General features: G+C 35.6%; 1 protein-coding gene and 1 long non-coding RNA gene across 3 annotated transcripts in view; both read right to left on the bottom strand.

The window, feature by feature from the left end:
• Positions 1 to 5,030: 5,030 nt before the first annotated feature.
• On the bottom strand, positions 5,031 to 8,341 carry LOC147824606 (olfactory receptor 7E24-like). Its single transcript, XM_087189140.1, has one exon. The coding sequence runs from the start codon at positions 7,906 to 7,908 to the stop codon at positions 6,979 to 6,981; it is 930 nt and encodes a 309-aa protein (XP_087045266.1). The 5' UTR covers positions 7,909 to 8,341; the 3' UTR covers positions 5,031 to 6,978.
• A 1,824-nt stretch (positions 8,342 to 10,165) lies between these two features.
• LOC106008269 (uncharacterized) overlaps positions 10,166 to 15,548 on the bottom strand; it is a 223,593-nt gene continuing 218,210 nt past the window's right edge. Inside the window, exon 6 of one of the 2 annotated variants that reach the window (XR_015442131.1) lies at positions 10,166 to 10,262. This is a non-coding gene — a long non-coding RNA (uncharacterized LOC106008269). The remainder of the gene's footprint in view (positions 10,263 to 15,548) is intronic. The other variant, XR_015442135.1, reaches the window with a different exon arrangement.

The following is a 15,548-nucleotide window of genomic DNA, read 5'->3' as shown; positions in this document are numbered from 1 at the left end:
TCATTTTTTCCAGCCTCTGCCCTAGGGAACCTTGCCTCAAAAGGGAGAACTCATCGCCTTGGCCCAGGCCTTGAAATATGAAAGGAAAAGATAAATATGTTCACTGACAGTAGATATGCCTTTGTTACTCTACATGCTCATGCTAGCATTTATGAGAGAGGACTCTTAACCTCTGCAGGAAAGACTACCAAGAACAAAGAGGAGATATTGTCTCTCCTATAAGTGGGATGACTTCCCAAGAAGGTACCCACCATTCATGTTCAGGTCACCAATAGCACAATACACCTGAAGTTAAGGGAAATCAACTTGCAGGCCATGTAGCCAGAGAGGCAGCCCTGAGGCCAGCTGAACCCTTAGTCACCCTGCCTATGGTGAGTCCTCCTCTCACTTTGCTCATGGCTAGCCCCACTTACAATGAAGAGGAAGATAATGAAGTAAGCCAGGTGCAAGTAAAGAAAGATCCCCAAGGCCAGTGGAAATGTCCAGATGGTCGATTCTACCTTCCCCAGGCATTAGGACAGCAGCTCATCTAGCAGCTACATTAGGTCAAGAACCGGGGCCCTACAAGATGTCAGAGCTTCTAACTCCAAGATATTGTTTTTCAATACTGCAGGAGCAGGCCTCTCTTAGGTGCCCAAACTGTGTACAAGTAAATTCCTGCTAGTGCCCGTTTGCACCCCTTGGAATCAGATTCCTGGGTTGGAATCCTGTAGAAGAATGGGGAGTGGATTTCACAGAGATCAAACCACCAGAGTGTGGATATTGTGCACTCCCCACTAACCTGGCATGGTTCTGCTTCTGTAAAATTCTGCTTGCTCTCCTGTTGAGCCCTCCCCAAGAGAAAGCATGATTTACAAGGAGAAATCAAAACATTTCTCTTTGCTGAGATCCATTTCTGGGCACTAGGTTATTGGCTTTAGTAAACAGATTCAAATCTGATGCAGAGTGTGGCACATCTCTATTGTTCTAAATCATTCATATATAACATTTGTAAGCATGGAGAAACACATGGAAAGTCACAAAAATATCAAACAGCAGTATGAGGAAAGAAATCTATGCTGAATTTTCAAGTGTATGCTCTTTCTGTGATATATGCCTGTAATCTATATATGTCTTTTCTGTAGCAGATGTACCTGGGCCCTGTGATCAATGAGGCACCTCAGCCCCCACAAAAGACCAGAGCAAGCAAGGATTATTTTCTACAAGTGACAGGGAAGTGAAATGGCTATTTGTATTTTCAAGGATATAAATTGCCAGGATTCACTTGATATGATGTCCTGTGTTTGTAATCCCACAACCCCAGTGCAAATATGGCTTCACTCTTTACTCTCTAATATTCTACTACATGTTACAGTAAAATGATAGGCTCTTCAGTTTTCTGTAAGAAGATAATTAGTTGGGCCCTTACAACCCTAAGAAGAGTTAGCACATGAAATGAAACAAGCTAAATAGAATATTTTACTCAGTAACTGAATTTAGGAAGTCCTAAGAAATAGTTTATAATGATATGGTTGAAGACTTCATCTTACATATCTTCATGATAACCATTCCAATCCTTTTGGAGTACAGAGAAATCAGTTCAGTAGGACACATTTTCAATTTTGAGCAGTGAGAAATCAATTCGAAATAGAACAAAGATGGTTAGGAAGCAAATTTTGATTGAGGTTTTTGATATCCACACCACAACCAGGAATAGAAACCTCACTTCCCTCATAGCTATAGAGGGAATATGTTTCAAATTAGTTGGCTCTCATCTAGCTACTAAAAACTGCTTTGTTTGTGCTCATGAGAAAATAATTTTTGCAAGATTCTCATCTACATCCCTGGGCTCCCTCTGCACTTATTGATTTATGCTCCATCTCTGCTGGGTCATGAGCAAGGACTGCAGAAAAATCTCCCAGGTCTGGTTTCCAGTGAAGGCTCAGGTTTTGTCCCTGGGATGGATAAGAATATGGTGTCAGATGAAATCTTCCTCATGGACGCAACTCTAGAAGACGAGACTCAGGTTGAAAAAAACTGGACTAAAACCACCAATTGAAGGGCTAAAGGCACAAGCAGATTACTATTATATTACATTAAAAGCTTGGGGCCAGGGATTTAGCTCGGTGGTTTCCCTGCCTGCTGCACAAGCACAATGATCTGAGTTCAATACCTGGTACAAAAAACAAAACAAAACAAAACAAAAAATCCTAAATGCACAGCACTCATAATTAGTCAAATGAGTCAATGACATCCCAATCACTGGGGAATTCCTATTATTAAGGATAAGAAGAGGAGAAAGTGAATGTCTTTTTAAATTGTTTGAAAGTGAATGTCTTTGATATGTCTTTGGTTTTTCCTCAAATCAGGCAAAATTTTCATCTGTGATAGTGACCTCTGCAACTACTACCTGATTTTTACAGATTGCCCTATTTTTTATTTTCATTTTTGTTGGAGGAGAATATGCATAAAAACTTACCATTATAACCACTCTAATAACACATTTCACTGGAGTTAAATTCACAGTGTTGTAAAACTGTCTGTATCATAAATACAACAAGTTTTCATTTTTGAAATTGAAAATTTATACTGTTTTAAATTTCCCTCTTCTTCATAATATAAAAGTCAGGCAAAAGCAAATCCAACATGAAAATAGTAAGACTGCCATAATGGATAAATTTGAGTCATTTTTAGGAAAATAGAAGTGTTTTGAGACAATAATGGTAAGTGAAAAAATATATATACAAGGTTAAAGGTTGCATCCTTTTTCTTAACTGATAAATCCACAAGTAAAAGTCATTAAAAGATCAAAATAAAAGAGATAATAGGAAAGAAGGAGATAGTTTTTATTTGTTTATTTTTTTGTAAATGCTATGGAAATCATGATATGAAGAGAGGGACTTGGAAGGAAGGAGAAGGGGAAGTAAAAAGAATTAAGTTGTGTTACATACACCCAAGAACTCCCCAGGATGAATGTAATCAATACATACTGTGAAAATAGAATTTCAATTTTAAAAAATCATAAGGAATTAAAGGCATGAAATGATAAAAATAATATGAGAAAAGTTGTAGTATAAACAGTTCTAGATATTGTTTCATTGTTCTTTCCAAAGTACATTCTGAATGCATACTTAAAGGTGAACTGTTATGCTTAGAGCCTCTGAGAGTACAAAAAATTTCTCTGTATCTGAGGTTACAGAAGAAGGGACTCAAAATACAGATGGCCACAAATACGTCATTAAGGCTAGCATAGGCTTTTGGAAAGATTTGATGTATCTAAGCAAAGGAAGCATTTAATCATTATAAGAATACCCAGATTATTGATGAATACAATCACATTTCCCAGTCCAAAATCAGTAGAGCACAAAAGAGAAAAAGATTGCAGAGTAAAAGCCAGCAGGAAATGACAGCCTCTCTAGGAATTAAAACTGAGACATCTGGAAAACAACAATTTAAGGAACAGAAAAAAAGATATCCAAGAATCAAGAAAGAAGTAAAGCTAGCAATCACAGGGAAAGTGAAGATAATGAAGGGAATTGAATAAAGGAGGCTCACAATCACATCATGGCATAACCTCATCCACCATATTCATTAGATCAGGTACAATGTGACTTCTGTCTCTTTCCCAAAGTCATAATGACTATGAAACCTAAAGTACTAAATTGATTCAGGACATGTCAGCAGCCAGGACAGACCAACTAGAGAGAATATCAAAAGAGGGCTCCCAGAGCTGCTTTTGAAAGTGGCAAGAAAGAGGGATAACAGTGTGTAAAGCAAGAAAGAGTATTTTGAGGCAGGTTAATGGCAAAGTGATTTTTATTGCAGTGATTTTTATTGCAATAATTTTTATTTAAATATTCACCATGAGTTTTGATCATATCTTGTGCCATTACTTGTTTTTATTTTCTGATAATCAACCCATGAACTAGAAGCAGATGACTTTATCATAAGGGAAGGTTCTAAACCAGGGTTTGAATTTCAATATTTTCACCTCTAATCAATAATTTTTGTGAATTCAGACCTGCTGTTTTCAACGTAATTTCTTATGGTAAAATATAAATAATGACAATTACCATTCTAAATCAGGATAAGTGCATAGTTCAGTGTCATTTATTACATTCACAATACAATGGAACTTTTACCATCATTTCCAGAAATTTTGCTTCTTCACAAATTGTTATTCATTTTAGAACTCCCCATCCATACTTTTTACATTTTATTAACCTGTTAAAGGGCTCTAAATTATACCTTAAGAGTAAAATCAAATTTTATATGTAAACACTTCTATGTAACTGTAATGCTATTTATTACTGACTTCTTTGTATGTTAACTTTGTTTACATTCTCCAAGTCTACATGGTTTCTAAAGTGCAAAACTGAAGAGAACATTGACTATATTGGCATCCTGGAGAAAAATTGTTTACAATGATAGACTTTTCCTGACATGTATATGGGATCTTTATTGTATTATGGTAGTTATATGTACCTAAACATGCAGTCTATTCAGTGTCATTCTAATGATGAAAGATTGCATAAGAGTAATTTAAAAATACATCTGTAAACAAGTATATTCTACTTAGACACTTTAATTTTTCAAAATTACAAACATTATTTATGCCATTTAATATGTTATAACTTGATAAAGGTAACAAATCACACACAAGTTACACTACAATAAAATTTTAAATATATTTTAATGATAATAAACAGAATCTAATGGCCCTGGTGTAATAATGTCTTCAAGAAGTTATCCTAAATTCTGTGTTTCCCCTTGTTAGGTTTATTTTTTGTTTTCCTGGTAAAACTTTGTAAATGTTACCTGTTAACTTTCTACAAGAACATGATTTCTAAAAGACAATTTATATAGTAGTTTCAGATGATATGGCAACACCTACAGGGCAGATAAAATATGGCACTGACACCTCACACCAATACTACTAATCCTGACCATGATTAATGGAACAAGTAGCTATTCTCTTGGTATACTACATATTTTAAAGTTTCCAATATCCTGAAACTATTATAATAGGAATATGACATACTTCTCCCATTCAAGACTGATGTAACTGACCTTCTTGGTGTTGAAAAAGGCAGGCTTTGAGACCAAATTGAAGAAAGAAGCTACAAGGAAAGCCAGGACTTTGGCCCTTGCCCTAGATGGTCAAACAAATCCCAAGACATGACAACATCCTTCAGAATAGATTCTGCAACACTGGTGAGTCACAAAAAGCCTAACAAGAGGGACTGTTGGACTACAGAGAACATTATTTTTGTGTGCATTTTTGCCAAAAGGAGAGTCGCTAGAGAGGGGATTGTTACTATGCTTTCAAGGAAAACCATATGGTCAAGCAAGACTATGATGCATCCTGGCAGATGACACAACATAGAACAAAACACTAGAGGATCTAAGATACTGCACGTGGCCCCAAAAATAATTCCTGAAGACTCTTAAAAGACCTTCCTTCACAGATATGTGTAAATACACTAAATTTGTTTGATAGTGTCTTACTTTGACTTGGTGTAAACACACAACATCAAAGTATAACTGAAAATGTGGAACAATGGCACTATAAAATAGGATAAAGCTAGGCTACATTTAAAAAGGAGCACCAAACACTGAAACTAGCCCCTACTGGCAGTGTCTACCTGAACTTGTAACATCTTATGCTACAACCACAAGAAGTTGTTATTCCCAGACACACTATCTCTCCTGAAAACATGCCCTTCTTCCTATCATTGTGTTATTTTATGTAGGTTTAAATTAACTCTCAGGAGGTTTGGCTTCTTGTATAGGTCTACCTTGAATTTGAAAATGACAACATAAATATAAATAACTTCCTAAGCTTTATTACTTTTGTGATATAAACTTTCTGATATCCACTCCAGACTATGTTTATATTGCTAGAGGCCAAGCACTATAAAATGTCCTCAGGGATACAAAATAGAGGACATATCTCATGTTCTGAGACTGGTAATAAAATTTTTGATGGTCCAATGCGCACACAGAAATAAATATATATATATGTGTGTGTGTGTGTGTGTGTGTGTGTGTGTATTTGCTATATTTTTGCCTTTAAAATAAAAGAAAAATTGACGTCTTATTAAACAAATGGGAAGTATACATACTATGACTCCATCTATTGTACTTGGATAAACACTTCAAATTGTATAGAAATAAAATGCTTTGTCTGAATTCTATAACTTTTGTGAAGCACTGTTCACCAATACTCCACTTTAGTTTTTGACACTTGCTTATTTAACTTGGTTCAAAAATGAGGTTGAAAACTAATTGACTCACTAATGTGCTTCTTTTCCAGGATATTAAAGGATGATAATTCATCAAAAAAGAAAACCCATATCTCTTTGTCTCCTTTAAATCTCACTCCTTAAGAGTGAGACTTTTGTTCCCTAATTTGGCAAGGGCAGTGCCCCCCAACCTACTCAACCTGAAGCAGTCATAAGAACAGGGAACTTCAGCACCTCCACATTACTGAGCAAGGTGAGATCAAAGACTGGGGATGGTGAAATAAGATAGGATAGAAAAATAATGATAGATAGAAGGAAGACAAGGAAACTCATAATTTAAAATTGCAATTTTAAGAGTATTATAACTACAGGACACAAAATTACCAAAAGTGCATTTCAGTATTCTCTAGCTTTATTTATGCTTATTGCATTAAGATATATTTCCCAAAATGTACCATTTTAACCATGTTTAGGTGCACAGCTTGTTAACATTAACTATAATTTTGTTTTTGCATAGCCATCGTTATTATACATCTCCAAAAATTTAACAATCCTAAATGAATGTAGCACATATGAAGAACCTTAATTCCAACATTTTCCAACCAGTCATGATTCTGTTATGAAACATAATAAATTGCACACATCAAACTTTTGAAACATACCCAAGGATTAAGTATTTGTGGTTGACTGTTGAGACTTCTGCTTTACAACGTTTTCCAAATTACATTTCAAATAGATGTTGAATGTCCTGGGATTAGACTCTCCAATGGTGGAGCCTCTTCAGGGAGCTAAGAATGTCCCTGTTTCTCAGGCTGTAGATGAAGGGATTCAGCAGAGGGGTGACCACAGTGAACATCAGTGAGGCCACCTCAACTTTCCTTGGAGAATATGACATGGCTGAACCAAGATACGTTCCAAAGGCTGTTCCATAAAATAAGCAAAAAACTGACAGGTGAGAACCACAGGTAGAAAAGGCTTTGTACCTCCCCCCAGATGATGGGGTTTTCAGAAGAGATGAAATAATCTTAGAATAAGAGAAAACAATCCCTGACATGGGAATAAAGCCAAATATGGTACCAAAAATATATTGGACTATGGTTATGATTAACGTATCATAACATGAAAGGTTAAGAAGTTGGGAAGGAAAACAGAAGAAATTAGCAATTTTCACATCTTTGAAACAGGTAAGTTGTAAAACAATTAGGATGTGCAGCTGGGACTCCAGAAGGCCAACAAAGACAGAGAACAAAACTAACAAGACACAGAGGCGAGGGTTCATAATTGTTGCATAATGCAGGGGATGGCAGATGGCCACAAACCGGTCATAGGCCATGACTGTCAGAAGCATGTGATCCATACATGCAAATAAGATAAAAAAGGACATCTGTGTCAGGCAGCCCACATAGGAGATAACTCTGATGTGATTTAAGATGCCCACAATCAACTTTGGAACTATAGATGAGGTTAAAGAGATGTCAACAAAAGACAGGTTAGACAGAAAAATGTACATGGAGGTGTGGAGGTGGAAGTCAGAGCTGACAACCAGTAGGATGAGCAGGTTCCCAAGCACAGTGACCATGTACATGCACAGGAACAGTCCAAAAAGGATGGGCTGCAGGTCTGGATCCTCTGAGAAGCTCAGGAGATGGAATTCTGAGACTCTTGTTATATTATGTGCTCCCATAGTGCTTGACAGTTTTTTTTAAAAAGTTAATTATAAAAAAGAACCCACAAGTAGCACACACAACAATACATTTTAGGAATTCAAATATGGACAAGCAAAGTATTTCTGCAGAGGTCCAAAACCTTCAGCAGAATTGCTCTATGTGACACACTCTACCATCAAGCTCTCACTGTTGAGTGGTTTGTTTTCTATCTCCTCTATATACTCCTACTTTAAGATACCCTACTGCTCAGTGTAAGCAGACCAAGGACATATAGTTCATACATCTTTGATCACAGTGAAATACCACCAACATTCTTTTCTTTACAAAATACTTATAGAGAATTGTTAACACATCCTCATTAAAGCAAATATGATTCTATTGGAAGAAAATTTTTAAAACTTCAACTGTTTACTATTTTATTCTCAGAAAATGGCACAGACTCCTTTGCTTTGGAGTGCCTACAAATTTTATAGAATCTAGGATTGCACTATTTTTAAATTAAATTTAAATTAATTCTTCATAATAAGAACACATTGTGTTAAGCCAATTGCCTCAGAGCAATTTTCATAATTTTGGATTCTTTCTATTTTCATATTTCACAGATCTAAGAATTCTATTTCTTGAACTTGAATTTGTCAAATTAGTTTGTTGAATTTGAGTTCACCTTGTCTTTGGTGAATTCAAATTTGCACATAGCATGTTTAAATATGTGCAAATAATCTTAGAACATAATGGCCACAAACGTAGCATTAGTGCACACTGCTCTTGTCAATAAGTAAAAATAACAAATGATAAAAAGCATCTTTGACATTTCAAATTTTATACAGGTTTATTAGATAATAAAATATCACTAGCATATTTCCTATGTAAACATCTCTCTACTGACCCTGTATTCTGCAGCAGCTTGGAAACGGTCTTTACTTTGATCATAAAACTTCTTTTATGTGGGTGAAGTCACAGGAAACAAAGACCCCAGCCCCTTCCTGTGTCTATCCTTTCCTAGTTCTAACCTACAGATTTTTTTCATTAATCTTTCTTGATACATAAATTGTATTTCTGTTATTTTAGCTGTGTGAAGAAAACTGGAACACATTTTTTGGTCAGGTCACATTGTGATTTAATTGGAAATAACACATTAAACAGATACTACATGAAATAATATAAATACACCTTAAAACTCAGCTGTAATAAAAAAGTTACATTAACATTTGTAAACACAATTGTGAATAAGGTAATCCTCTTCATCTGTAAAATGGGGATTAGAATTACCTACCTTATATGGCTACTGTAAGAAAATCTTTTAAAAATCATTTAATTCTCATTGCTGTTTCTTCTAATTTAGTAATATATTTATCTGGGGATATTTAGAAATGCACAGATACTCTAGACTTTGCCAAGTAAATTAAATCAAAATATTTATAATTGAAGATTTCATGTTACTTTCTTAAGCCAGATTTAAAAAACATTCTCTTAGAATATTGTTGACATTTAGAAAACACCCAATTTATATTATCTTTATAGATATGAACTTATAAACGTTTAATGATATTTATATCAGCATTAATATTCTTTAGAGATATGAACAATTACCTAGGAAAGTTGCGTACTTGGTGTCTTTCCATAATTTCACAATCCTGCTTTCTTATCTTTAAAGGAATCTGTTGTCATTAATTTTGGGGGTAGATTTTCCTGTCAGTGTCCAGGTCACTGTTGATTTATGAAGCCACAAGCAGTTTTTTAGTTAAACTTACTCTGAAATTACCTAAAATGAATGCAAATAAGAAAGAAAACATCTTTGACCCCAAAATAGATTAGGGTACAACCACAAGTGATTTTTTAACTAGTGCACAGCATTATCTGAGAGAGCGATCTAATGTAACATGTAAGTTTATTATAATGACAATCTTTTCTAAATTTTTGTGCCTCTTTCCCTGTCACTGAAGTAAAAAGTTGTATATAAGGAAGAAAAGTTCCAAAGGAATAAGGGAAGCGGTAGGGGAAGGGGAAAGAAAGAAGGGAAAGGAAAAATTATGAGAAAAGATTAAAATGGAAACAAAGTCTGTGTAAATATGGAAGGGTGGAGGGGGTGACGGGACCACAGGTAATGGGGAAAAACAAGAACCAAGATACATCATGTACAGGTAGAAGCACGCAATGATAAGTGTAAATGTATTTTATACCTAAAATGCACCAATAAAAGAATGTAAGCAAAAAAATAAAGCTGTATATAAGATATATTTCTGATTTCCAAAATATAATGCTGGTAAGATTTCACATTTTTTCCAATAAAAATCAGTCACTTACACTTCTTTATTCTTCAGAAATTTCTTCAAAATACCCATGCAGTCTGTCCAGTGATGAGATCTTCATTCTGATACAAAATGAAATTTCATCCTCATATGGGGAATAACATTTTCACTCTGCTCCAGTGGCACAAAGGAGCTTGTGCCAAGGGAAGGTGCTGAGGAAATGAACACTAAGTCAAGTGTCATCGACCTGTAACAATAGGCAGACTGTGTTTGAAACTCCTCTTCCTTATCCACACAATGTTTGAGAAAAATAAGAAGAGCTTTTATCTCCATATGAGTGGCAACTCAAGGAAGTTTGGAAATTACTTACTCATTTTGAGAATTTCTTTTTAAAATAATTACAACTTGAGCAAATAGGAAGTGTATTGATAAATATTGAAATCTGTATTCAAAGGGTAATGGTGCCTGGAATGATATAAAGTTCTATACCACATCTTGGCCTGAGTCATACATCCACCTGCTCCCTACACTTTGTGGCATTTTTAACCCAAAAATATCTCTGCTGTGTTTTTGAATATCAATATAGATGCAATTAAATGGATTGTTGGTCCCATGTGGCTGTGACATGGATATAAACAAGCTATTTTAGCTTGTCCTAAATCTAAGGGCATTTGTGAAAGGAATGAACATGCAGACAAGAACACACCAAACATGCTCATATCAGGCTGATTAAGGACAATCATTGTGACTTAGGGAAAGGTTGTTTTGGTGATTACAGAAGTTTTTATTTTTTGATTCATCTTCTGTGCCAAACAATGTGTAGGCTCTGGGGAATCAGAAATATATGAAAGTGCATTGTTCCTCTACAAAGATATGCATATATTTACACAAACACAAAAATATGCCTTGCAACAGAAATAGAAGAAGAACAATTTCAGGTCAAATTACATAATCTGTATGAAGATTGTTTTTATCTCTAATGGCAACAATGGCTAAGTTTTATTTTGCTCTAATTTTATATACATCAACCCCAAAGAGAGCACTTCTTAGCTGTATAATCTTCAGGGCATTCCTTTAACTAGAAATCAACACTGATGACAATGCTCTCTCAGAGATATCACAGTCCTGCCATGGACTCAAGTCAAAATAAATGGAGCTCAAAGGATAAAAAGGTAAATTGAAAGATGCACTAAAAGTTTCATACTTTCCAAACCCACAGAAACATGTAGAGATACAGATTTCTTTACTGAGGTGCACCTGAGATATGTTTTGCACTCTTTCATTTCCTAGATGGAAATGAAACCAGAACACGACATCCTCCCTCTCCACTTCAGACTGTGTGAAATAATTGCAATCATGGGAAGGGTATGAGGATCTGTAAGAACATCCTGCAGTGGTTGCAGGAGAGAAATCTGTGCTGAATGGTCAAGGGAGTGCTCTGGGAGATCTTTCCCTGTCATCTAGTTCTATCTATGCAGCTGGGAACATTCACTGCTCTGCTCTGCAAGCTTAGAAGAACCCCCAAAAATAAGAAAAATTGAGTACGGGTTTTGTTTCTGAACTGAAAGAGGAGTTAAATATCTTCTTGTGTTAAGAGGACAACATGCCAGGATTATTTCTCTATGATGCCCTTTGTCACTAACAAGATAGTTAAATTCACCTGACTCAACTCTCTATGTATCAGCCCACAGTAATATCTATTAGACTGATGGACTGTGCCATTTTTACAAGCAATAAAAGTGTATACACTTATACCTTCCATAAAACAATTCCCATGAAATAAAAGAAGCTACGTAGAATAAGTACCTTCATGCCTGAAGTATAAAAAGCTCTCACAACAAGTTCATGATGTTATGGTTACTATCCTTCTCTACTATATTCTTATATCACATTCATAATCCTTTTGGCATTCTTAGGAATCACTGAAAAAGACACATTTTTTTCCTGCCATGGGTGAGATATCCTTGGGAAGGGAAAACAGGATGTGTAGAAAAGAAAATTGAAATAATACTGCTTTCCCCACTAAACCCCAAAACACAAAATTTCCATTTCTTATAACTGATATTTTTCATATTTGTACCATCCCACTGGCCACCCAAACATCCATGTTTTTACTCATGGTGAGGAAACAATACTGGCAAGGATCCTTCCATATCAATCAGGTGCATGGGCACTCACTGAGTATTGCTATTTCTCTGCTGGGTCGTAGTCAAGGAGAGCAACCCAAAGATGCTGCTATGTCTGCTGCCCAATGAATCTTCAGTCTCTGTCCTCAGGACTTAAATTAATACAAAGTTATATAGGAGTTTCCTCATGCAGACAACCATGGGGCTGGGGCATGAGTATGGAGATCACTGGACTGGAGTCACCAAGGTAAAGAGGTGGAAGCACAAGGTGGTTATTGGCTATTGTATGACCTTGGTGACTCAAGGCACAGAGCTTATAATTAGCCAGATTGGTTTGCGCCATCCCAATCTCTAAGGGTTTTCTAATATTAGTGTAAGGAGATAAAGGAAAAATAAATGTCCACAAGAGATTTTAGGATTGTGATCCCCTCTGCCATGCCTTTGTTGCCCAATACTGCTTCTGCTATTCTAGGTCTCTTCTAGTTCTAAATGAATTTTAGAAGCATTTTCTCTAGTTCTGTAAAGTGTGCTGTTGGTATTTTGATTGGGATGGCATTAAAGTTATATAACAATTTTGCGAGTATGGTCATTTTTACTATGTTTGTTCTTCCTACCCAAGAGCAAGGAATATTTCTCAATTTCTGGTATCCTCATCTATCTCTTTTTTAAGAGTACTGTAATTTTCAATGTAAAGATCTTTAACTTCCTTTGTTAGATTGATTCCTAAGTATTTCATTTTTTATGCTGTTATGAAAGTTGTGGTTTACCAAATGTCTCTCTCAGTATGTTGTTTGTGTACAAGAAGGCTACTGATTATTGAGTGTTGGCTTTGGATCTAGTTACACTACCAAATTTGATTATTAAATCTAGAAGTCTTTTGGTGGGTTTTTGGGGCCTTCTGTGTAGTGTATCAGGTTGTCTGCAAGTAATGATAATTTAACTTCTTCCTTTCCTATCTAAATTCCTGTTATTTTTCTCTTATCTAAATGCTCTGAATAATGCTTCCAGAATTATATTGAATAAGAGTGAAGATAATGGGTATCATTTACTTGTTCCTGATTATAGAGTGAAAGCTTTTAGTTTTTGACCTCTTAGTATGATAATGACTGTTGCTTTATTATATCTGACTTTCATCATATGGAGATAAAGACCATCTATTCCAATTTTACATAGGATAATTATCATGAGGGAATCATTAACAGAGTGAAGAGACAACCCACAAAGTCAGAAAAAAATTTTGTCAGGATTTTGTTTGTTTGTTTGTTATTTGCATTTCTTGAATGATGTGACAATGAACACTTTTTTTCTATTTATTTTCCATTTGTACTTCTTCAGATGAGAAGTGTGTATTTATCTCAGATGTTAATTTTTGGATTGGGTCTTTAAATTTGGGGGTTAGATTCTTTTCAGTTCTTTATTTATTCAAGATAGTAGTCCTTTGTGTAATACAACCTCCATGCCTTAATGAATGCAGATGATAAATATCCAAATTGGACAATGTTAACCCAATTTTAAGGACTTCTGAAATGTAATGTAATGTAAGTTAATGAAAAATAAGAAAATCAATGATTCCACTTCACTCCAGAAAGAATGACTATTATCTAGAAATTAAACAATAACAATTGCTGGAGGAGCTGTGGGGAAAATGGAATTCTTCACTGTTCATGGTAGTGTAATATGGTGCAACCACTATGGAACTCACTGTGGAGATTCCTCAAAAAACTAAGACTCTGAGTTCCATTTGATCAAGCTATTCCCCTGCTTGCTATCATCCTGAAAAAATTAAAAACATCATACCACAGTGATATATATGCACACCCCTGTTCATAGGAGTATGGTTTGTAATAGCTATATCTTGGAAAGAGCCCAAAAGCCAATTAACCAATGAATGATTAAAGAAGACTTTTTTTTTTTGGCACTAGGGATCCAACTCAGGACCTTGCACTTGCAAGGCAGGCAGCAGAACCACTGAGCTAAATCCCCGGCTCAAAAGAAGACTTGTTTTTAAAACTAAAATAGAGTACTACTCAGCCATAAAGGAGGATAAATTTGTGACATTTATAGGTAAAGGTATGCATGTAGAGACCACAATATTAAGATAATAAATCAAACACACATTTATTAATATCACATTGCTTCTCTGGTGTGAATAACTGAAATTATAAGTAAGAACAAAATGACTCTACTCAGGGGAAATCTCAAGTGTTCTTTTCAATTTCTTAATTTTTTCCTTTTACAAAATATCCTGAACCTGGCATAGTGGTGAATACCTGTAATTTAAGCATTCAAGAGTGAACAAGTGAATCAACCAAAAATGTTAACCATCTTTCATGTCCCCAACTGAAACTTTTCAGCAGCATGAATAAAATCTAAATTTTCCCAATCCCCAATTAGCCATGATTCTCACATGGATCACAAAAAGAATTTGAAGACATCAGTCTTCTGTGATCATATGAGAATAAAAAGTGTTCACAGGTGAGTGAGGATTAGTCAATTTCATTAAATTTCCAAGAACAATATCCCAAATGGATGCCAAACAACCTGAGATTAAACTCTCCAACAATGGATCCTTTTCAGGTTGCTACTAATATCCCTATTTCTCATGCTGCAGATGAGTGGATTCAGCATAGAGGTGACCACAGTGTATATCAATGAGACCACCTCCCCCGTCATGGGAGAATATGACACAGATGAAGCAAGTTATACTCCAATACCATTTCAATAAAATAACCAAACAACTGACAAGTGAGAACTGCAGGTTGAGAAGGCTTTGTACCTCCCACCTGATGATGGTGTTTTTAGAATGGAGGAAACAATTTTACAGTAAGAGAAAAGGATCCCTACCATGCTAAAAAAGCCTAACACAGTATCGACCAAATATGTGACAAAGGTTTTTATCAAGGTATCAGAACACGAAAGGTTAAAGTGTTGAGTAGGATGACAGAAGAAATCATCAGATTCCACACACTTGAAGCAAGTAAATTGCAAGGCAGTTACATTTTGCAGCTGGGAGTCCAAAAGGTTCATAAAGATACACACCAGAAGTGGTAAGACACAGAGGCGAGGATTCACAATGACTGCATAGTGCAGAGGGTGGCAGATGGCTAGAAACTGGTCATAGGCCATCACAGTCAGAAACAGGTAATCCATACATCCAAACATGAAAACAAAAGACATCTGTGTCAGGCAGCCCACTTAGGAAATAATCCTACTATGAGATAAGATCCCCACAATCATCTGTGGGACAGTGGTGGAGGTGAAACAGATGTCAGCCAAGGACAG

This window comes from Heterocephalus glaber, unplaced genomic scaffold, assembly GCF_053883595.1.
Source record: "Heterocephalus glaber isolate CG9 unplaced genomic scaffold, H.glaber_assembly_v1.0 deba00001533, whole genome shotgun sequence".
NCBI classification, from domain to species: Eukaryota; Metazoa; Chordata; class Mammalia; order Rodentia; family Bathyergidae; genus Heterocephalus; species Heterocephalus glaber.
The sequence above is the reverse complement of the archived record's forward strand: the minus strand, read 5'-3'. Positions and strand labels throughout refer to the sequence as shown.

Coding starts and splice junctions, on each gene's coding strand:
- LOC147824606 (XM_087189140.1), bottom strand. CDS start 7,908: ATGGGAGCACATAATATAACAAGAGTCTCAGAATTCCATCTCCTGAGC.